The sequence below is a fragment of the Phyllostomus discolor genome, chromosome 1 (genome assembly GCF_004126475.2).
Source record: "Phyllostomus discolor isolate MPI-MPIP mPhyDis1 chromosome 1, mPhyDis1.pri.v3, whole genome shotgun sequence".
NCBI classification, from domain to species: Eukaryota; Metazoa; Chordata; class Mammalia; order Chiroptera; family Phyllostomidae; genus Phyllostomus; species Phyllostomus discolor.
The window spans coordinates 74,127,177-74,150,942 of NC_040903.2; the positions used below are offsets into that span (position 1 = coordinate 74,127,177).

Below are 23,766 nucleotides of genomic sequence, written 5' to 3' on the forward strand. Positions count from 1 at the left end.
TTGAGGTAATGGCTAATTTTCTTGAACTAAATTAATGGCATTATGTTGACACCATTATCATTTAAAATTGACTCTAATTACCACAATCAAGGAATAGCTATTAGGTGTCTGTCATTACTGATCATAGGTATATAAAGTATGAAACTCCAGATATGTCTTACAGAAAGCAAATTCAAAAGCTGAAGAAAACAAATACCAGTTACCTTTTTGGCTTCTGCTAAAGCACTCAGCTTTGGTTTTGGAGGTGGTGATTCATCAAAAGAGAGAACATCATCTCCTTCTGAGATGCCTCGCCCCAGCTTGGGCGCCTGTATGCCCGGGGTTCCTTGAAGCCCGGGGAACTCAGCCCCTGTTGGTGGCGACTGAGAAGGGGGCTGTCCAGAAGATGATGGCATCGCTGGGCTCGAGACCTCACTTGAGCTTTGCAAAAATCTTTAGAGAAATATGCAGTCACAAACTATGCAAGTAGCAAATAATAGACTGGGGGACTGCAGGGAGGCCACCAATCAATAAGAAATTGTTAGTAAAAGAGTTTCCCCTCCTAGGCTAATAATTCAGATTAGCATGCAATAAGGAGAATGCTAGCTTCACTAACTCTTCAGTTGACTGATTTTTTTTCATTGAAAATGCTAATTGTTTTGCCAATTTAGAACTAATTATTATTTTTAGCAATTGGCTTTTCAGTGGGTGCTGTCTACAGAACACAGCCCTGAATGTGAGCTATGGACTACATTCCCAGCTCCCTGGTTAGTCTAAGGCCTTTAAGAATTCACTGAATCTCTCTGTATTTTAGTTTACTCTTTTGGGAACAGAGAACTCCTGTGATAAATCTGGAAACCCTTATCAGAAAGGTTCTATAATTCACACACTGGCTATTTTACATACAGTTTTCAAGGCTATTTAAAAACAACAAACATCAGAAATCATCTAGTCCAAACCTCTTACTTTATAGTTGAAGGAACTGGGTCCCGAGACCTAAACGTTCACAGTGACAGGCTTGGGACTAGTACCAGGTAATCCCAGGCCGGCATTCTTTTCACTACCACATGCCCACTTCTGCCAGCTCCAGGCCGAGTTTATAAACTGCCCATCACACCCTGCCCAAAGATATGTTTAACTTCTTTAGCAAATTCTGAAAAACTAAAAATTATAATCCCTTTAAATTGACAGGTGCTCTTATTTCACACAAGGTCCACAGCTTCACATATATTTTTATATTTATATGTATATAGATCCTTGTGTAATTTGTTGGCACATGAATACCTTTACAGACCAAATGAGACAATGTATCAATATAGTGCATAACACGGTGCTTGATAGTAGCTCTTATTACAGTGCTATTCAGATAATTTGAGCTCAAGAATCTTTGGCATAATCACTTAGTAAGTTATATAATGTCTAATCACTAGGTCGCACATGTAAAACTATTACAATATTTTATGCCAACTTTAATTTTAAAAGTATATTAATGTAAAAAAAAGAATCTTTGATTTGTTTACCTTCCATATCCATTTCCACTTTATTTTGCCTCTAAAATGACTCTCCATTTTCAGTGCCTCATTTTTATCATTTACCAGAACAACTGCAAAATCTACTCATTGGCTCAGTCCCTAATTAAAAACCTAATTTTGGCAAATGAAGAAATAGGCACCAAACAGGTCAACATGTGCTTTCCTCTTTCCCCAAATCCTTTTCAGATTGCCCCTCTCTTCCACGGCAATATCAACTACTGTATCCTGCACCACTCGGTCCCAGGGTTCACTAACCATAAGTCAGAAATATATAACTTTAAATGCTATCTATTTAGGTTATGTTCAAATTATTTTAACACCTTCAAAGTTAAAGACCCAACCACCTAAAATGTAAAGCTGCAGTTTTGAAATCTATGAAGACATTCTGGGGATTGCCCGAGATGAGTTAACCAAGCAGGGATGTTAAATATTACTCTTACCGTTTCGTGATTTCTTCTGATTTCTTTTTCCTCATCTCCAACATATGCTGTTTCTGTTGCTTCAGGAGAGCTGATGCTGAGATAGACTGGAAAGCAGGTTTCGGGCTCCCCATGATCCCTAAAAGACAAACCACAGACTGAGGGGTTTCTGAGAGGCAGCAGGAACTCAGGCATGAACACTAGACAGGTGCAAGCTGACTCTACCTGATGACTTGGCTTTGGCTAAATGTTGTTTCAAGTTTCTGGCTCCAAACGTAGGCAAGTCCATTAATTCCCTGAATTCCTCAGAGCAAGACAAGCTCTTTTGGGCTATTCCTGAAATATACAAACACCAGCTTTAGAGGATTAGAAATTTAGACTATTTGATGTCATGTGGCTTATCACTTTTAAACTGTCTTCATAACTTAGTCATTTGTAAATGAAGTAGACGAAACACCAAGAGAAAAAGAAAGGATCCTCAACCTCTTACACGAGACCAGTAGGAGTGCAAGGGTATGACAAATAACTTATTTGAAGTAATGATTAGAATACTCATATCTGTGGGGTCACTTCATATACTAAGTCTGGAATACGTACTATGCATAAAGTCCATTCTAGGCTCTGACCAGTTATGAATAAAGCCCCTAGTATAGGGTGAAGGCAGCATTCTCTGACTTAGACCTGTTTTAACAAAAAATAATGGATGGGTTTGACCTGCAATGTGATACTACTAATTCTAATACAATAAGAGTTAGGCCCAGATACATCAAGAAATTTTAAAAAGCATACTAAACTAAGATACAGCCAAGATTAATATGCTGTTTTTTTTCTTAAGATGCTGCCAACTGAGCTTGATTCTTTCAGCATAGGCCATATTACTAAGATAATGATGAATAGCTATTTATAATTCATTTAGAGTACAAACTCTGACCACTTTCAGTCCTAAAGACTACACATTTATGCCGGAGAAAGAAAGGTACTCTTGAGAAACAAAGTTACCGAGTTTTTGTTGAGTCTCCTGAATGATCAAATCTGTGCCCTTCATGACCAGATTAGTCAGAGTGGTTTGAATCTTCTTTTTAGGAGCACCAGCTGCTGCACTGTAATGACAAGTCACCCCAAGAAAGGAAAATCACTGAACTTGAGTGTTCTGATGAAGTAAAAATGAAGCACTCATTCATTACAAACTGTCAATTTCTCAAAACAGCACTTAACTAGACTTTCTGACTACCATGGCCCTACAGCATAACTGGGGAAAGCAGGAAGTCACAGATGCAAGACAGCACAACCTGCACATCTGCCTGAGGTCTACGGGGAGGATATCTTGGCAAAAGAAATAAAAAAATACGCCAACACTTGAATCAAGTAGTGTAGGAATTTATCTTAAAATAACTAAGGGCTATGCAAAAAATAGGGTATTAACAAAAGCTTTGTTTATAATGTTAAAAATTAGAAACAGCCTTAAGGTTTAGCCATAGGGAATTGTTTAAATTATCACAGAGCCATGTAAAAGAATACTATGGAGCCATTAAAAATAATGCCACAAGTACATATTTGATAAGGAAAACATAATTATTTTACGTTAAAAAAAGGTTCTAAAGTATAGGCACAGTATGATTTCATCTTAAAATACTAAAAATTTATATATATATGGAAAAATAAAAACCACCTAGAAACATATATAACAAAGAACTAACATATACATACATATATGTTTTTAAATAAAGTATGTGTATTGCTTTTACAGTTTGGAAAAACATAGAAATCATTTTAAATTTAAAAATGTGCTCAATATTACAAAATAGGCAAGCAGTGAGAGTCCCTTGTCCAATTTCTGTTGGACATGGGACAAAAATCAATGCTTTGTCCTTGGACCAACTGTAGCTCCCTTGTGCAAGGTACGCCCTCAGATGTGCTTTCATAATAAGGGACAAGGTCATCAATCACCTACGTCAGGGACTCTGTGGATAGACTGAGATCACAAGAGGCCACAAAGGCCTGTGTCCCACAACCCTTTCTAAAGCTGCACTGCATGTTTGTTCACTGAGTTAAACATGGATTTCAAGAGGTCTGCAACCTTACTCTAACCACGGTGAGGGAAATGATTTAGAAGATGTTAACACAATGATCAAAACTCTTTTAATGGCCAAGCAATCAGTCCCAACAAAGTTCCAATATTCACATTAGAACCAAAATAGGAAGCATGAGCTGGCTGTTAAAGACCATCATGACATGACTCAATTTCTCCCCATTCAGTAGGTTTTCCTCTCTACCTGGGAATAAAAGAGGCCCTCATCTACCTTGTTCTAGGCAGTGAGTTATTAAAGATAAAATCTGTACAAGTCTTCTTAGGACCATTGACAGAAATGTACAGTTACTGGGTTTATTCTTATAAGACAAGCAAGATCCTGGTCCCAAAAGCAGCCCAAGAATGTCTTACACCGAGGCTGCATATGATGCTGAAGAAACCCCTCCATAGTAAAAACCATCCTGACACAGCCGTTCTCTCAGGCCGATGCCTTTGCGGGCAAACTTCTTTGGAATGCGTCCTCCGGAGAAGGTGGACTGCAGGTCAGCTCGCTTGGCACTGAGCTTCTTATACTGGGCCTGGACGTGGTACTGACAGTACTCACAGTCCTTCTGCAAAAAAGAAGAGAGGCTGCCTCAGGATTAGGGTAACAGGCCAAGAGACAAAATAAATGCACACGGTCCCTTTCTCCCAGTTTTGCGGGACACCATTCTGTGCACAGAGTTTGCCCTACTGACCTCCAAGGCCATTCACAAGGTGCAGCCATGCAGTGACTAAGGGGAAAGGTCTTTCCTTAAATTCCAATTAAAGCGCTAGTTGGGTGGAAGAAAAAGTGATATAGTTCACTCCCTTTGCAGTCTTTCTACACTCAGAATAAAAACCAGGTTCTAGGAGAAACCTCAAAAACATTACACTAAGTGAAAGTCAGACACAAAAGACCACAAACTGTGTGATTCCATTATATCTGCAATTTTCAACTGGTATACCGCAAGAAGTTTTAAAACATGCAACCCCCAACTATTTAGTCAGGGGCACTGACCTCTTTTCTTTTAGATTGTCAAATAAAAAAATTATAACAGCCAATACAATAGCCTTTTGGCATGAATGAATCAAAATTTTCTGTGACTTTGTCAGGTTGGTAAAAATGCACCTTTTTGGTGTGCTGCAGAATTTCAGTAGTTTATGTGTGCCATGAGATGACAAAGGCTGAACATCGCTGCACTATATGAAATGACCAGAACAGGTAAATCCAGAGATAGAAGATTAGAGTTCACCAGGGGCTGGGGAAGAGGGGAATGGGAAGTGGATGCTAATGGGTATTGGTTTTTTGGGGGAGAGGGGTAGATATTGAAAATGTTCTGAAATTACAGTGATGAAGGTTATATGACTCTATGACTATATCATTAAATTGTACCGTTTTAAAAAGTGAATTGTGTCATATGCGAATTATATCTAAACGAAGTTATTTTTTTAAGTTCTAAGAGAACATATAATGAAGTTAAAGGAGAGACAAAAATAAGGTTTTCTGTGTATTTCATCATAGTGTTTGATCTTTGGTACTACAAAAAAAATGGATAAAAGAATGGTTGGTGGTTGGTGAGAATTTATAAACAAGGGTAAACTAAAATTATATCTTATAGCTCCTAGTCAGCTGGCAATTAAAGATCACTTTCCTAAGAGGTTAATTCCTTCCCCTATTCTCAGCTTTTCAAACTGGCAATTATTGTCCACAGATTTAACTTTCTCACTCTGAAGCTTCCAGTTATGTAGGAAACTCAGTTCCAAAGTGGTTGTTACCACTAAAGTACCTACAATTTATTCCAATTAATTCCTTTCTTTAGCAGAAACCACCCTAATAAGGCTGAAACCAACCAAATTAACAGTCTGTGTACACGGCTCTCCATTCTTCTTTTTTGCTTTACAGGTTCCCAGGTCAAGAGCTTCACCCATAATTAAGACCTTTTGAGGATGATCAATTGATAAGCACACCTGTGGAAAAGAAGTGAATGGGAGTTAAAAGCAGATGAAGGTATGATTTTCTATCAGCCAGAGTGGATAAAAGCATGGTTGGTGTGAGTTAAAAAGGCTGTATCAGTCTAAAGGAACTTGAAGCCAGTGTTCTATAAAACATTGTTAGGAATGGGAGGTGTAGAAGACATTTCATTCTCTACCCAACACCTCTCCTCTGTGTCTTTGCTCTAAGGATCTTGATTTTACTTAGATTGGCAAATGCTGAACACAAGGTAATGGATGGATCCCGTTCCCAGTTTTCCCAGCACTCCTATAGTTAGCAGGGGTCATGTGACTATATTCTGAGCAATGAGACTGAAGCTGGGAAGCTTTTGCTTTATTGATAAAAGCAGGTAGAAGAGCAGCCTCAAGAGCTGGCTCACTTCCTTCCTTGAATGGAGGGGTGATGTCGAGAGCTTCAAAGCATCTCATGATCAAGAAGAAAAGGCTGAGAGACTCACAGACACTGGTGCTGACATCAACACATTGCCTTTGTCTGGAATATTTTTTTAATGCGAGAAAAACAAACCCCACTGTTTACTGTTAAAAGGAAACTATAGCGAAGTTTTTCTGTTACTTGTAGCCAAACACATTGGAACCAATAGGTGAAGATTTGTTGCCATTTTCTAGTGAAAACAAGGAATGAAAAAACTGTCTTTCACTCCTCCTGATAATAATAATCTGTCTACAACAAAGTGTAGCTTCTTGCTGGGTCAGATGAAGAAATGGTATGTCCTATTCACACTGTATTTAAATTTACGATTTATTAGAGATGTGGTAGGTAACACAAAAACTCTACTGATGCTTAAGAAGAAAAACTCACTTCAATTCTAAGTTGCAGCTATGGCTGTACTAATCAATGCGGCAAAGTCCTCTCAACTATAAAACTGTAAAACTTTGCCTTCTTAATGCACCATGGAAATTTATGGAGAACTAAGGAGACCTAAGCATTAGAGTTCAAAAACTCCAGGAACCTTGGAACTAATTTGAAGATACAATGAAAGACGATGATACAAAACATGGGATGAACAAGCAAAAAACCAGATTAATGGCAGTATAATAATATAAAAGCATGGTTTATTACCTGGACATAGATCAATACAAATATTTTTGACTAAGTTGCAAAGGCCCTCCCACCAATAATCACGGAAACCGATTCTCACCTCCTCTGAACCATCCTTGGGCTTCATGGGGTTAGCATTGAGCAGCCCTATGACAGTACCCTGCTCAGTCTTCCAGAGTTCTTTGTGAACCTCTCCAAACAAGAACAACGACACATACCGTGTCAGGTCACGAAGATCATTCAGTCGCCAGATGCTAAATGTTTTCCCCTGGAACAAATATTTATTCATTTTAATGATTTCTGAACGGGTTATACTGTCTCCATTTACAGTTTGTGGAAAAATATATACACAATCCACCCTTAATATATAGTCATCAGAACATCTGTTAATTATAAATTAATCCTTTCTCTAGGCTTTAGTACTATCTTTCTTGTTTTAGAGATGAGGTGAAGTTAAGGCAAGCCAGAGCAAACTTGTCAGTAGAGTCTTTAATTCTCAGGTCTACGTAGCAAACGGATAGCATTGCCTTTCCAATCTCTCCCTCTCTCTCTCTCTCTCTCTCACACACACACACACACACACACACACTCATGCGTGAACAATGGTTAAAAGGACAGGAGGAAGCTGTAACACTACCACTTAATAATGTACTGACATAAATTTATTATTTATCACTGACTAATTATATTATTCATATTAATAAGTTTTCAGCTTGATGATTCTAAGTCTTTGCTTAGCTTAGAAGAAAAAGAAAAGCATCATTAAAGAAAACTGGTTGCATTTAACTGCAAAATTTTGTATTACTAAATATCTGAAGAAATGCAATTCCAAATGCTGACCCATTATAATATGAAGAACTATGAACCTCCATGATTACAGATTACAAAAAAAGATCAATAATATTATTTTTAAAAGATTTTATGTATTTATTTTTTTAGAGAGAGGAGAAAGGAAGGAGAAAGAGAGAGAGAAACATCAATGTGTGGTTGCCTATTGCGTGCCCCCTACTGGGGGCCTGGCCCACAACCTAGGCATATGCCCTAACTGGGAATCAAACCGGTGACCCTTTGGTTTGCAGGCCAGTACTCAATGCACTGAGCCACACCAGGGAGGGCAGATCAATAATACTGAATCAAGCTATTTCACAGAGGAATCCCAGAGGGGGTATAATGATAGGTTATGGTGAGCTATTGCCTGGACTCAGGTATTATAATTATTCTTCCATGGATTTATAAAATTCCTTTCTTGGAAGAGTTCATATAAAATTTCTCACCTATTATTTCAAATGTCATTAGACTCAGTTGTGATACAATTAAAAACTTAAATAAAAGCCAACTTAATCACATTTATCTAGAACAGGGCTAGAATGTAAAACTCAATTTCTGGTGTCAGAGCTCACTAAAAAAAAAAAATCTAAAGTTGGCAATATCTAAATTGAAGAATGAAATCAGTATTGAGTGTGACAAATCATTGTATCTGAGCAATAGGAGGGACTTTGCACATAATTAAAAGCCAGTTCCTTCATTTCACAGATAAGGAAATGGAGGTGCTTAAAGAAAGATTAAGGGTCACCCACAGGCTACATAGCTAGTTAAAGGAAGAATGAGGGTTAGAACCCAGGTTTTCTGACTTGACAGGACACAAAATAATTTTCTTGTTATGCCTCAGCCAACTGCAATTTTAAAACTTGTTAGATCTTTTGTAATATGCATCATATTAAATGTACCACACTGTGGGGGCAGAGGTCAGCAATCTGAGAACTTCTGCAATTGACACCTTACATCTAGTAAGTTCTCAAAGGATCTGAAAAGTCAGCCTCTTTGATGACCTGCTCCTGTCCTCCGTAAAAGGGACCATAGCATCATGGGGACAACCACGTGTCAACAAAACAATGACAAATGAAATGCAATTAAGAATTATGTGGGAGCCCTGGCTGGTGTGGCTCAGTGGATTGAGTGCCAGCCTGTGAACTGAAATGTTGCGGTTCAATTCCCAGTCTAGGGCACATGCTGGGATTGTGGGCCAGGTCCTCAGATGGGGGGTGCACAAGACGCAACCATACATTGACGTTTCTCTCCCTCTCGTCCCCTCTCTCTAAAAGTAAATAAAATCTTTAAAAAAAAGTTATATGGGCAATGAGAAGCCCAAGTAATATATACACCCAGATCTTCTTTAAGTTGAGCATTCTTTACATATAACCCCTTGGATACCAACTCAATAATGGTGTGGCAACTTGAGAACCTACTAAGAATTATTTCAAAATGAAATGCTGATGGGCTCTGGTTAACAAATCAAGAGCATGAGTCCCCACTGCCAGTTTGTGACGAAGCGGCTAAGAAAGCAATAAAATGGCTCACACTGTTACAGCTCTGCGGAGTGACTTTCTTCAATATAACCCCAAATGTCACCCAGTCTATGTCTTCTAGCTTCTCGCTTGCCATCTTTTCCTTGAGCTGAGACAGCCTGATCAGTTTTCGACCGGTCATTTTCTTGTTCATTTCCATGGAAGACACTCGAGGCCGTCTGGGTCAAGAAACCAGCAATTGAAATTAGGGGACTATTAGTCTAAGAAAAGATTACCTGGCACTGTAGTAAGATGGTTAAAAGAGGTATTACAGGGAGAAATCTCTAAAGAACCTGTTTTCAGAAGGTTTAGTTATATAGTATGGGCTAGGTGGACATTTTTACAGCAGATAAAAAAATATATAATTTTTAAAGCTAAGTTTGTGCTTCCTTGAATATAAACTGGGGCTTATAGAAAATAAAAAGATTACAAACTCTTTCAGTTCTTATCAATTTTAAGTTATAAAACCATTTAAAAATAATGTCTTTTGACTTTAATACAATATCATGAATGGATATAAGTAAATAAGATATTTAAATCTTATCAGTTCTACAAGAATTGTACTGGTTCTGTTTCTAATTAGATTTTTTTAAGCCAACATTTTCACATAATAAATGAAGGCCTTGACTCTAGCTTTAATTAATATATCCTTGTTCCTAATGACTGGCCAAAACGTGGTAGATTTGCAAATTGTTTTTCTCTAGTAGAATATTAACATCTGTTCCATGTTTGATATATATTAAAGGACAAGATAAAGCACAAATAAACATGACTTTGACGCTTTCAGAAGTCTTCTGGATACAAAGTCCTAGAGCTAATCTGAACAATGAAAAATGTTAATAGGTTATCATCTGATCATTAGTCCTTAGAATGTTTTTAGGTTCTGAGGTTCAGGTACTCAAATAATTCTGCAACCCCCTAAATTTGTAGGCCACTGAGAAGCTCTGGCTGAGCAGTTTCAACTTGGTCTACCTCCATTCAATTCACACATGTGGTACACTTGCATCAGCAACATCTTTCAGTATCCAAGGGGAGTGTCAACTGGGAACTGGTTAGGAGCAGGCAGTATCCCCCCAGGAAGGACATGTTCACCTTGAAAAAGAATACTGAAGCTCCTCAGAGAGCTTTTATTGCATTCCACCCCTCAGACTCTTGTCTCAAACATAATTAAGACACTGAATTTTTCATTTTGGAGTACTGAGTCTTCACAATGCACGTCTATTCCATTACTCTATGTACAGTACCATACTGTAGAATGGCAGCTACTTGTTCTCCCCCTGCTTAATAATATATAATTTAAGAGCTTGGCAGTTTTAGCTTAGATTGATAAGGTTTAAGTGTTCTAGAGGGCATGCACTTGGCTATACAGATGGACCGTACTAAAAGCAATTTGGTCTCAGAGTAAAGATTACAAGTCTGCCCTGGGCTTCAAGAGAAGTAACGAGGGAGACGCAGTGGAGCAGTGGTACAGAGCACAGAGAATTTTTAAAAGTATAGGCTTTTCACTGAACTGATCCTGGAATTTATTCCCATTTTAACTGAATATCTTAGTTTTTCCACATAACAGATGCAAAGAATATAAATTTGCCTTAAAAGTTATTAAGAAAAAAAGAATACAGTTATTTTTCTTAACACCAATTACAAGATACTATTATCCTGGTTAAATTGTATATACTTTTATTATTTAAAAAGTCTCTATTATTGTTTCTACCTGTCAGTTTCTGATTAAATATACTATCTGCCAATTTCATACATCTATATAAATGTGTGTATGTATGTACACACACACACACACACACACACACACGCAAGTCTTCCTTAAATATTTCATTTGCAATTGTATTGAGTCATACCAGGTACTCAATGCCAGGTTTCATCAAGTTCCACAGCTACTGGTGTGTGGATCTGCTGTACTATTTCTGAAAGGCTCAGCCCTCAGGAAGGAGGAAAAGGTTTCTGGAGGGGCTGTTGGTTACTGACCTGAGCCTCAGGCCGGAGAAAGCTTCCATGGAGACTGGCTCTGCCGTTTTCTCAGAGCTCTTGGGGGTCCCTGCACCCAGATCTCTAGTCATCCCACTAGGTTTGTTCCCAGGAGTCATTTGGAGTGGTTGGGAGGGTGTACTTGTCATCCATGAAAGTGAGTTTTTGGGTTCTGGAAAATTAAAATAAAAATTAAGTGGGAAAAAGAACACCACACTGATAACTACAACATTTTTAATGGAATTGTTGCTTTTTTCATCAACACATGCAATAACCAAATCTTGATGGAAAAAAGGAAGCCCATGAAATCATTTCTGTACTACCCTCAAAGTCTCTGCAGTATAGTCTCAAAGAACTTTCTGTAGTGATGAAAATGTTTTACACGAGTGCTGTCCAATACGGTAGCCAGTGATCACTTATAACTGACTATTGTTTCTAATGAAATGAATGTCTTATTCAATGTAATCTAATTTAAACAGCCACTATTCTCTATTATTGTGCCATATGTCAATACTACTCAAAACAGCCTTTTGAATACACATAGTAAAAAAAAAAAATGCTACTTACTCTAAGCTATGTTATCTACAGACCATTTTGTCTTCCATCTTTCAAAGGATAATCACTTTGGGCAAATTGGTGCAAATACGACAAAATCAATAGAGCTTACAAATTTTTTTCATTTCATTTTGTGTTATACGTGTGTGCTGAAATACGCTTTTATTTGTGTACTATTCTAGACTCCTGAAAGAGAAGCCTTTTCTAAAGACTAGACCTGGTTTAATACAAGCTAACTTCAAAAAAAACCCTGATCATTTTATAAGGACTCTGTGCCTCAGTCTCACAAGCCCAAAAATTAAACCTCTACATTCCTAGTATGAGAATGCAATCCAGTGTTTATATTTACTACAGTTCAAATCAATTAGAATACAGAGTTAAAAAAATTTCAACCCTTTAAGTATTTAGTAAATACCTTCTAAATAATAAATTTCTAAGCACTTTGAGATGTAGAGAAATTTCTTCTACACAATATAGCATATGGTTTCCATTCCCAAGAAACTTCTTTTTCTTAATGAGCAGACCAGCACACTCGCACGCTTTCTCTCTCTCTCTCTCTCTCTCTCGCACACACACATACACACACATGATAATGCCAAAATATATTTTCAACAGCATCAGAGCAGCGAGAAACCAGGCGGCCTTGAGTACTACACCTGCAGGGGAAACTTGCGGTGTCCGAGCCACCCGCTTGGGTTTTGGTAGAGCAGGGACATCAAGTTCTGCAGAAAAGCATGTTGACTCCTGAATTCTCTGAACTTTCTTTTCCTTAAGAGGGGGACGAGGAGACTTATCTAAAGATTAAAAGTAAAAAAAAAATTAGTAAAGGAAGTTTAGAAAGGGGCTCAAAAGGTGTTTTACTAGGAACTGGATGAAGAAATAGTGTTATAATTTCTTAGCAACAGAAATGTATACTAGTCCTAGAATTACAGTCTGATTACCAGGGGGTTTATGTGGACGGGCTGGACTTATAGGCTGTTTAATTGTAGCCATTTTTAGCTGTTCTTGTAAGGACTTCATTTGCTCTTGCAACTTCTTTAATTCATCTATGGAGAAAAAAAATATTGATTTAAGAACCAAACCAGAAGAAATATTATACATGATTAAAGTGCTAGAATTATATTTGGTGTCTACCCACCTTCCCCCAAAACCTCCAGACCCACAATATAGTCACATATGGAGAACTCACAATTAAATTTTGCACTTCAGAGGGGTTCCTTTAGAGAAATAAACTTATTTCTAGTAATCAATCCTCCAATACCAAAGCTAATTATGAATCTGTATTGCTGACACATACAGATATTTATCTATAGCAAGTTTTTAGGAATCAAGACATAACTACATTTAATTCACAAATTGAATATCATAATCAATAAAAAAATGCTTGGTCCTATAACAGAAAAACCTGCCAACTACTGTATTTTCTTATAATTTGAAAATATAAGAGAAGATGCCAGGAATAAGAAAAGGGCACTCCTCAAAGCTTCCTTCAGAATGGTCTCTGGCTCAAACAGAATGTGCAGTAGCTTTTATAGTCTTGTCTCTGGCTCCATGTGCATATAAATTTCAGAGTTACATATATGTTTTTTATAATAAGGATGAAAAGTATTAGAGGCACCTGTGAAGGGTCAGTTACAACGGGCTGTCCCTGATACATATATATGTCACTGGCTGTCTGTTACTTTGCATGCTGAAATGTTGGCCTTAAGTGTTTGATGTACTAACTCAGACAATTTTTTTTTTACAAAGTCATTTATCTCCACCCTTGACTGAAGAGCTATCTTGATGAAAACATCAGACTCGTCTTCATCTAGTCATCTAGAAAGCAAGTAGTGAGGGCACCTTGTAACTCTTGATTAGTTTTCCCTTGACTGGGAGCAGGAGCAGGAAGGACTCTGTTTTTAGCTGAATGCAATGTAGGAGTTTCTTCTTCATCAGATAAGTCCCCCATATCTCCAAAGAGAGTAGCCAAATTTTCCTTTTGGTCTTGAGTCTTTTCCGCTTCATCATCATCAGCCTCCTCTGTGTAAGATTCACCATCGCCATCAGCATCGAAGAGCTCATCAAATGCATCAGGTTTACCATCATCCTCGGTCAAGTTGTGGCTCTCCTGTGAATTACAATCCAAGGCTGACTCGTTCTCCTCTAGCAGTGCGGTCAGCAGAGACAATTCATCTTCCTCTGCTAGGGAAAAAAGAGAAAATAAGCCTACCTGAGAAAAACTGCTAATGACAAGCATAGTTAATTAAAACACTCAACATTAGCCCTGGCAGGTGTGGCTCTGTGGATTGAGTGCTGACCTGTGAACCAAAAGGTCACTCACTGGTTCAATTCCCAGCCAGGGCACATGCCTGGGTTGAGGACTAGGTCCCTAGTTGGGGGCATGTAAGGCAACCAAAAGATACTTTTCTCATACATCAATGTTTCTCTCCCTCCCTTCCCCTCTCTAAAAATAAATATAGAATCTTAAAAAAATTCAACATTAATATAGCAATTAAAGCATCTCTACAAATTTACCATTTTGCTTGGTATAATTATTGGTTTTATCTCTACCTTCCCTTTCCAAGTCTTCTTGAAGGGCTCTGGGCTAAGAAGAGGCCAATTATCTGCTTAATGACTATACTGGGCCAGTCACTAGGCTAGATCTTTTTCTCTAAATTACATAAGCTAATGAGACAACTTCCTGCATACCAACTTCAACCCACAAAGAATAACTGGAAAACACACTAAACATATATTTAGGCCCTAGATGTATATATTCCTCCAGTTTTTAATTGTCTGTGCAATTTTTAAAAATATATAGAAAGGTACACGCAATTACATAAAAAGTATTCATATCCCATTACCCAAGAATTAGCCACACACTAACATTTTGTCAGGTTTGTTTTTGGTCATTATATTAGTTTTTTAAACAACTTAAAAAAAACCTTACCATGCCAAATGTTTGTTTGTTTGGTTGGTTTAAAAAGAGAGGGGGAAGGAGGGAGAAAACAAGGAAAGAAACATCAATGTGCAAGAGAAACATCAATCAGTTGCCTCTGGTGCATCCCCATCGGAGGGCCTGGCCCACAACTGAGGCATGTGCCCTGCCCAGGAAGCAAACCAGTGACGTTTTAGTTCACAGGCCAGGCGCTCAGTCCACTGAGCCACACCAGCCAGGGCTATCCTGCCAAATTTTACCCCAAACTCCTTACCACTACCTTCAGGCCCCGCTGCAATTGCTATCATAATTTTGTTATATCATTCTAGTCCATTTTTCATGCTTTTAGCATAAATATATAGGTATGTATAATGAATACAGTGTCTGGATGTTTTAAAACTATTTACACAGATTGTTTCACACTGTGTGTATTATTCAGTATTCTGTTTTCACTCAACATTACATGTAAGATTGCCCAAATCAAAACATACACTTCATTTATTTCTTTCAATTGTTGTTTAGTAGTTCACGGTAAGACTATATCACATTTCATTATTAATCCACTTTCCAATAAACAGCATATAGACTATTTCCAATTTTTTCACACTCTAAACTATACTACAATCAAGTATACACCTTCTTGCTCATGTGTGAAAGTTTCTTGGAAACACATATCCAAAGCGAAATCCCTGGACTGCCAGGTACGCACCTTTTTCAACTTCACGAGATACTGCCAAGTTGTTCTCACAGTGGTTGTACTCTTCCTAGCACTGCACTCAAGTACCATTCCTCCCTACCACATCACCAGTACCTGAGAGGTCACCTAAGATGTTTTGCCAATCTGCTGGATGATTCAAAAAGGCAGCTCATGGTTTTGACCTGTATTTCCAGGCTTACTAGTGAGATAAAGAATTTGCTTATGTATATTGGCCAGTGGATTTCTTCTCTTTTGATTTGTCTATTTTCTTTGCTCACTTCCCCCCTTTTCAGGCATTATTTCTTCATGAAATCAGAGGCATTTAAAGCAAAAATGTTAAAGATATTTGACTCATCCCCTCACTGGAAAGACAGGAGGTGAAGTCCAGACAGGGCAGAGGCCTGTCCAGGGTCACATAGTGAAACAGGGCAATACGGGAGCTGGGGTTAGGATGGAGGGCTTAGATCAAGAAACCAGTGTCCTTTCCACTACTCTGCACTGCCATACTAGATGGGAAAGAGCCAACAGCCAAACCTAAGGTCTACCACTTAATGAAAGGTCTAAGGCTTAAAGTCAGAAGTTACATATTAATTAGTTTTGAATGCTTAGTCCACGAAGACTGTAAGACTGCAGGGTACAGCAAGAGAGGAGTCATTCTGGCTCTCCATGCTCCAAGTGACATGGCCACGTGCTGGCAAGGGGCCAAGAAGCCCTCTGCTCTCTCGTTCCCAGCTGCTACAGAGAACACCCCCCAAGAAGAGGCCTTGGCCCACACCACCAGGAGTCACAGGTGAAAAATGTTATCCCGTGGCTCCATACTCTTGGCCTTGAAAGCAGTTGGGCTAATCCATGATGCCTAACATCCCAGTTTATCTCGGTCACCAGCAAAAATCATGTTTTCCCATGGATATCCTTACTTGCAAACCCATAGAATCTGCTATCTGGTGCTGGGAACCACCCTGCTGGTTCAGAAGGTATAACCTCCCAATGGCTAAGGCTGAGTGAGTGACCTTCAGACCAGAAGCCACTAAGGAGACAAAGCTTATCTCCCTGGCAGGAGCACCACTTCTGCTCCTTTTTCTTCACCCTGCCTGGACACCAATGCTTGATTGGTTAGTGAATGATGGGTAAGATTCCCCAAGGGGGGAACAATCTAAGACAGGCATGATCACAGGGAGGCCCCAGGGAAGGACTGGGAAGCTATAGCAAAAGGGGGTGATGGACCATCGGCCCTTGGCTTTGACAAAGCCTGAGTCCTCATTTTGTCTGCGGGAAGTCTCCTAATCTCTTGGCTGCCTTACTTCCCATGCCTGACTTAATCCTAAAACAATGACAGAGGGTGGTGCAGCCCTGTGCTGGAAAGGGCGGGTTCCCTGGGTGATCAGGCCTAAGAAAGAATATGTAAAATCCTGTGAAACCTGCTTTGCCAAGAATGCTCTCAATTAAATGATAAGGGTCCAAGCAGAAAATGAGTTTGTTTCCCAAAGTTTTGTAGCCCTTTAGCTCACAGACCCTGACTCAGAATAAGCCCTCGTAGTTCTTTGTATACTGTCTATTGTTTGATCCTTACTGCCTAAAAATAACTAATGAGCTTTACCTGTGTTCTTCTGCAAAATGAACCCAATAAAAGCCCACTGAGGATAAGGCTCTTGGCCCTTCTCCTCTGAGACATTGGCCACTTTTCCTCCCCAAGCAGATCATGTCTTGGTAGACTTATTCTCATCCCTGGTGGCCAGGGCAGGGCCTGTGGGTGGAGCCCCCCAACAATCTGGAACTAGAATCTACTACCAGCAAGTTTTCCTGTATCCTCAGTGGCTATTACAACAGAAACCTGGCAGCCCCATGAGTGGAATGTGTTTAATTGTTCATATCTTGTACGGTAAGTGCTAGAATAGTGGCCGGCATGCAATCAACTTTTGGTAATCAACTCCAGGGCCCTGATTATCTTCTTGCTTATCACCGTCACTTTGGAGCTATTAACCTTTCTTCAAGAACACAGAACATGGACTTCTGGCCAAGATAGAGGCATAGGTAGACACACTGTGCCTCCTCATACAAACAAGATAGGGACAACAACAACTTAGAAACAGAATAACAAGCAGAACTGACAGAAAACTGAACTGTACCGAAGTCGGAAAACCAAGGAGTTAAAATAGACACATTCATCCAGACCAGTAGGAGGGGCGGAGTTGGGCAGCCGAGGGGAGAGGGGTCTAGGCACAAAGAACGGTGGGACTGGACACGGAAGGCCGACGTACAAGACCACAGTGGGTGGACCCTGGGTGCACAGGCAGTGGCTGGCAGACCCAGCAAGGCGGTGATTGTGAAGCAAGGCACTGGGCACAACCCAGGATCCCAGCCACAGGAAACAGAGCCACGGGGCACTGACTGAAAACACCTGTGGGGGTTCAGGCACACAGAGAGACTCCCAGCCTCACAGGACAGTTCATTGGAGAGACCCATGGGGTCCTAGAATGTGCACAAGCCCATCCACATGGGAATTAGTACCAGAAAGGCCCAGTTTGCTTGGGGGAAGTGGTGGAAGGGACTGAAATCCAGCAGAGGGCGGAGCAAGTGCCATTGTTCCCTCTTGGACCTTGCCCCCTCATACAACCTCAAAACCCAGTGCCCTGGGTTGCCCCGCCCCAGTGAATATCTGAGGCTCTGCCTCTTACTACCTAACAGATGCGATAAGACAAAAAAAAAAAAAAAAAAAAAAGAAAGGCCCAAATAGAACAGATCAAAGCTCCAGAGCAAATACAACTAAGCAACCAAGAGATAGCCAACCTATTAGATGCATAGCACAGTTCAAAACATTGGTGATCAGGATGCTCACAAAATTGGTTGATTTTGGTTGCAAATTAGATGAACAAATGAAGGCTACGCTAAGTGAAATGAAGGAAAATGCACAGGAAACCAAGAGTGATGGGAAGGAAACTGGGTCTCAAATCAATGGAGTGGACCAGAAGGAAAAAACAACCAAACAGAAAAGAATGAAGAAATAAGAATTCAAAAAAAATGAGGAGAGGCTTAGGAACCTCCAGGACAACTTTAAATGTTCTAACATCCAAATTATAGGGGTACCAGGAGGGGAAGAGGAAGAGCAACAAGTCGAAAAGTTATTTGAATAATAAAGGAGAACTTCCCCATTCTGGCAAAGGAAACAGACTTCCAGGAAGTCCAAGAAGCTCAGAGAGTTCCAAAGAAGTTGGACCCAAGGAGAAACACACCAAGGCACATAATGATTACATTAGCCAAGGTAAAAACGAAGGAGAGAATCCTAGAAGCAGCAAGAGATAAGGAGACAGTAACCTACAAAGGAGTTCCTATCAGACTGTCAGCTGATTTCTCAAAAGAGACCCTGCAGGCAAGAAGGGGCTGGCAAGAAGTATTCCAAGTCGTGAAAGGCAAGGACCTACATCCAAGATTGCTCTATCCAGCAAAGCTTTCATTTAGAATGGAAGGGCAGATAAAGTGCTTCTCAGATGAGGTCAGGTTGAAGGAGTTCATCATCACCAAGCCCTTATTTTATGAAATGTTAAAGGGACTTATCTAAGAACAAGAAGATAAAAAACATGTATAATAAAATGACAGCAAACTCACAATCATTAACAACCACACCTAAAACAAAAACAAAAACAAAAAGAAACTAAGCAAACAACTAGAACAGGAAGAGAACCACAGAAATGGAGATCACCACAGAAATGGAGGGTTAGCAACAGAGGAGTGGGAGGAGGAGAGAGGGGGAAAGGTACGGAGTATAAGTCGCATAAATGGTAGGTAGAAAATAGACAGGGGGAGGGCAAGAATAGTATGGGAAATGTAGAAGCTAAAGAACTTATGACACATGGACATGAATTAAAGTGGGGGAATGTGGATGGGAGAGGGTGTGCAGGGTGGAGGGGAATGAAGGGGGGTATGGGACACTTGTAATAGCACGGTCAATAAAATATATAGATTAAAAAAGTGATTACGTAAAATCAAAAAGAAAAAAAAAGAACACAGAACATGACAACAGATTTTTTTTCATCAAGAACCCCTCCTGATTGCTGTAATCTATTGAAGTCCCTTAGGATGCCTTCCTCTTCCCCTCCATCTTTCTTAAGAATTCCAATCTGCTGACCCTCCTATGACATTTTTCACCATCCGTCATTCCCCATTCCTCTAGTCTTCACTTTGGATCCATGTTCCATCATTATAATCACTGCCTTTTAACAACTCTTCACTCCCTTGCTGCTCTCTCATGCCCTTAGGTTCCTTGACAAAATCTTTTCTTTTTCATAGTGGCATGTGTTGTTATTAAATAAATAAAAAGTAAAATTTAAAATATATACAAAGTGATACAAAAAGTATACTTCACGTCTAATTCAGTTCTAAAGGTGTGTGGTAACCTAATAATAAAAGTGTCATATTCTACTCCAAGAATAGATTATTTTTTCCATATTCATCTTACAGCCAATTTTATCATTCAGAATTCACTGTGAATATTTTCTATTAACTTGTCTTTATAAAATTTCTAAAATTTTATGAATGTTGACCTTGACCAAAAACATTAACCCTGATTAAATCCAACATACTTCCACCTCCATGCCTGTACCCAACTGGTGAACTCTCCCTGGAGAAAGGCCACCATACTGCTTGGTTTAACTTTAAATACATACCGGCCAAGAACAAACAGGCATTTAACAGTGCTTAAAAATCCCACACTTCCCTAAGACATTTGCTTTCCTGTTCTCTAACCACTTGAGTCTCTTCTCAGACCTGATGCCTCTCCTCCCTTTTCACTCTTATCTGACAATCTTGTCTCACACTTAAAAAAAAAAAAAAAAAAAAAAAGGGAAAGCATCAGATTTCATCATCTTTTACTACTAAACCTGAATATATATTCTCTGCTTTTCCTCCTATGACAATGGATGAAGTGTCTAGTCCTATTTATGGCCAGCTGGTTCTTCCACTCATTAACTGGAGCACATGCCTCTCAGCTCCCTAAGGACTTCAGCTGGCAATCACCAGCTCTCTCTTCTCCACATGACCAATTTTCCCATATTCTGGAGCATTTCTCTCAGCATACAAACTCATTCCAGTGTCTCCCATCCTACCATCTACCAGGTATTTTCCTACTTATTTATCTTGTTCTCCTTACTAGAAGGTAAGCAGGAATGTTGTTCAACACTAACCAGCACCAGGAAACATTTGATTTCATCTATACTGGACCAAATTGTGAGGCCATGCCAACCAAATGAGATTTATTAGGTACAACCTTCTCATAGCAAAAAGTTAAACTTTCAATTACATAAAGTGACCTGTAGGTAATTTGATGATTTTAGGAAATAGGAAACTATCATTATACTAAAAGTGCAATCGATTTCACATAATATCACAGTGTGATGAATTTCAATATTTAATTCTATTTTTTAAGGCAATGTATAATAATCTTGGATTTTTAAAAACACAGTTTCAGAAAATGAACTCAATTATACAACCAGAAAAATAATTTGTTAGTATCTCTTCACAGTCAGCACAATAAATTTTATGCTTCTCCCTGGCGAAGCTCTGCTAATTATAGTAATATTTCTTTAAAAAGTAAATGCTTTGCATACATTCCTACAAAATGAACAAATCTATAAAAATTTAAGCCCTGGCTGGTATGGCTCAGTGGCTGACTGTCAGCCTGAGAATCAAAGGGTTGCCTGTTCAATTCCCAGTCAGGGCCCATGCCTGGGTTGTGGGCCAGGTCCCCAGTAGGGGGTGCACGAAAGGCAACCACACATTGATGCTTCTCTCCCTCTTTTCCTCCCTTTCCCTCTATAAAAAAATAAAAATAAAAAATAAAAATTTAAGACAGAGCTAGACTAAAATGACTTCAACAGATGTCAATATAAAATGTGAAGTCTGAAGTCAGACTGCCTGGGTTCAAATCCTTGCTCTGAGTTTCACCTATGAAAAGTTTCTAAACATTGTTTTTTCTGTCTATAAAATACAGTTACTCAATGGGTTAAGTTAGTTTATATAATTAAGGACCTTAGAGCAGTGTTTGGCACATTGTAAGCACATGCCAGCTATCGTTCTTATGAAAGACAATTAGTATGGCCAGGAGGAGAAATCCCACCTGATTAAAAGAAGTAACATTCAGTGACTGAAGTGAACTACTCATACAATATTTGAGGGTGGGACAGCCATTTTCACTATTTTGCAAGCAGGAGAGACAACAAATCCATAGACAAAAGGGTGATTTTCTGAAAGCAAAAGAAAATTGAGAATGCTGTCAGGACTTACCATCCATGCTGTCTAGGGAACAGAGGTGACAGTGAACTTCGAAGAAGGGTCAGGTGTCCAGGAGACAGCAGCAATGCAGAATCCTAGCTGTGTGAAATTATCATTAGAGAAGTCATCCTTGATTCTCTTGCTCACACTGCATAACCCAAAATCCAGAATCCTACACATCCTAGGGGCTCTAGCCATAGACTTCATCCAGATGCCAACCATTTCTCACTCCCACCACCACCACCATCTTCCTCCTAGGATGGAAGCAGTTTACTTTTTATGTTTTGCAAACTATCTTTATAGAAACTCAGGTAAGGTACAGAGGAGTTAATATGATACTAGATTACATGAACCAGACAAATTGTAAACAGTATTACTATTGTATCTACTGGGGAAGTCTGCTGGATTACAGGTTCCTTGAGGGTCTAGAAGGAGAAAACTGTCTTGTTCATTTCTATAACCAACCACCCTTTGGGCCCAAACCCATACCCTTTCCTCACCCTCATACCTAGGGCCATCCGACAAGTGTCATGGGTTCTATTCCACACTATTGGGCAAAACTCTCACTTCTCCCCAACTTTACCACCAAAAGCCTAGTCCAAGCTACCACCAATCTTTTGCCCCAACTACTGACTGCATTAGCTTCCTGTATTGGTTTCCTCAGTCTATTCTCTATACAACAGCCACAGTAATCTTTTCTTTCCTTAGTAATCTTTTAGGAACACAAATCCAGTAGCAGTAGTCCTTTAATTAAAAATTCTTTAATGATCTTCCATTGCCCTTAGAACAAAATTTACAAAGCCTATGAGGCAATGGATACTCTGTCTTTTGCCTACTTCTGTTTCTTTATCTTTTCTGTGAGTCCACTCTACCCACCCCCAAACACGTTCCAGCAAGACTAGACTGCATTCTGCCCTGGATGGTGTGGCTCAGTTGGTTGGGCATCCGCCTGCAAACTGAAAGTTCCCTGGTCCAATTTCGGTCAGGGCACATGCCTGGGTTGTGAGTTTGGTCCCCGGTTGGGGTGAGTATGGGAAGAAACCGATCAAAATGTTCTCTCTCACACTGATGTTTCCCTCCCTTCCCCTCTAAAATCAAAAATTAAAAAAAAAAAAAAGACTAGACTGCATTCAACTTCTTGAACACACTGTGTACTTTCAGGCATCAGGCTACTTGGAAAGTTCTTCTAGCTCCTTCTCACGTTTCAGTCTCCGCTTAACTATCATTTTTTCCTAAGCCTTTCCAGACCACCCTCTCAATTCACCCTTTTCATTACAATACTGCACTATTCTGCACTTCTGTCGTCCTCTTTAGATTGTAAGCGTCGCAGGTCCTAAGTAGTGAGTGTTTGGAGCCCCGTACATGATAAGTAGTCATTATTTTCAAATCATGACTTCTAAAAAATGAGTAAGAAAAGTCCAAAAGGCATGCACCCGGCAAGCGTTTTAAAGGTTACTTTTAAAAAGAAAAAACTGGTCCCTTAAATAAAGTAAACGGCACGGCACGATACTTTTCCTAAGTGCCCCGCAACTTCTGAGCCACCGAATCTCCCGGTCGCGCCTGCCCGGCGCTCTCCCAAGGCCGCCCCGCTTCCAGTCTTGCCCACCCGAGTGCCCGCAGGCTCGGCGCCTCTCACTCCCAGAGCTCTCTAACCTTTCCCGCAGATGCGCGTGACAGATCTCTCTCCCGCCGCAAGCAGCTTCTTACCCAGCGCCGCACCCTCTCTTTTCCACAGCCAGACCCGCCAAAATTCCAACTTGACTCCACCCTGTCTCTGACGTTTGACGCACGCCGGCTTGGAATCGCGCTGATTGGCTGCGTCAGAGCTCTGGGAGGGAAAGACCTGGAGGCGGCGCAAAAATGATCCTTGCGTAGAGCAAGCTGATTGGCTCACGTGACCAGGGGCCCTCCTTATGGAGGGCAAGGGAACTTCCGGTAGGTGAAGACCTAGGCACCTTTAGGTAAAATGAAGT

General features: G+C 39.8%; 1 protein-coding gene across 2 annotated transcripts in view; it reads right to left on the reverse strand.

The window, feature by feature from the left end:
• Positions 1-23,562, reverse strand: part of MCM10 (minichromosome maintenance 10 replication initiation factor) — a 33,956-nt gene extending 10,394 nt beyond the window's left edge. The window contains exons 1-14 of one of the 2 annotated variants that reach the window (XM_028506229.2): positions 23,501-23,562; positions 21,806-21,892; positions 13,755-14,096; positions 12,854-12,958; positions 12,569-12,706; positions 11,358-11,529; positions 9,391-9,556; positions 7,133-7,300; positions 5,832-5,948; positions 4,371-4,570; positions 2,930-3,030; positions 2,156-2,266; positions 1,952-2,069; positions 204-432 (exon numbers count right to left, since the gene is read on the reverse strand). In XM_028506229.2, the coding sequence (XP_028362030.1) occupies positions 204-432; positions 1,952-2,069; positions 2,156-2,266; positions 2,930-3,030; positions 4,371-4,570; positions 5,832-5,948; positions 7,133-7,300; positions 9,391-9,556; positions 11,358-11,529; positions 12,569-12,706; positions 12,854-12,958; positions 13,755-14,096; positions 21,806-21,812 (1,974 nt within the window). In that variant the 5' untranslated portion in view covers positions 21,813-21,892; positions 23,501-23,562. Of the gene's footprint in view, positions 1-203; positions 433-1,951; positions 2,070-2,155; positions 2,267-2,929; positions 3,031-4,370; positions 4,571-5,831; positions 5,949-7,132; positions 7,301-9,390; positions 9,557-11,357; positions 11,530-12,568; positions 12,707-12,853; positions 12,959-13,754; positions 14,097-21,805; positions 21,893-23,446; positions 23,466-23,500 lie in introns of those variants that run through there. The other variant, XM_036024886.1, reaches the window with a different exon arrangement.
• Positions 23,563-23,766: the final 204 nt, after the last annotated feature.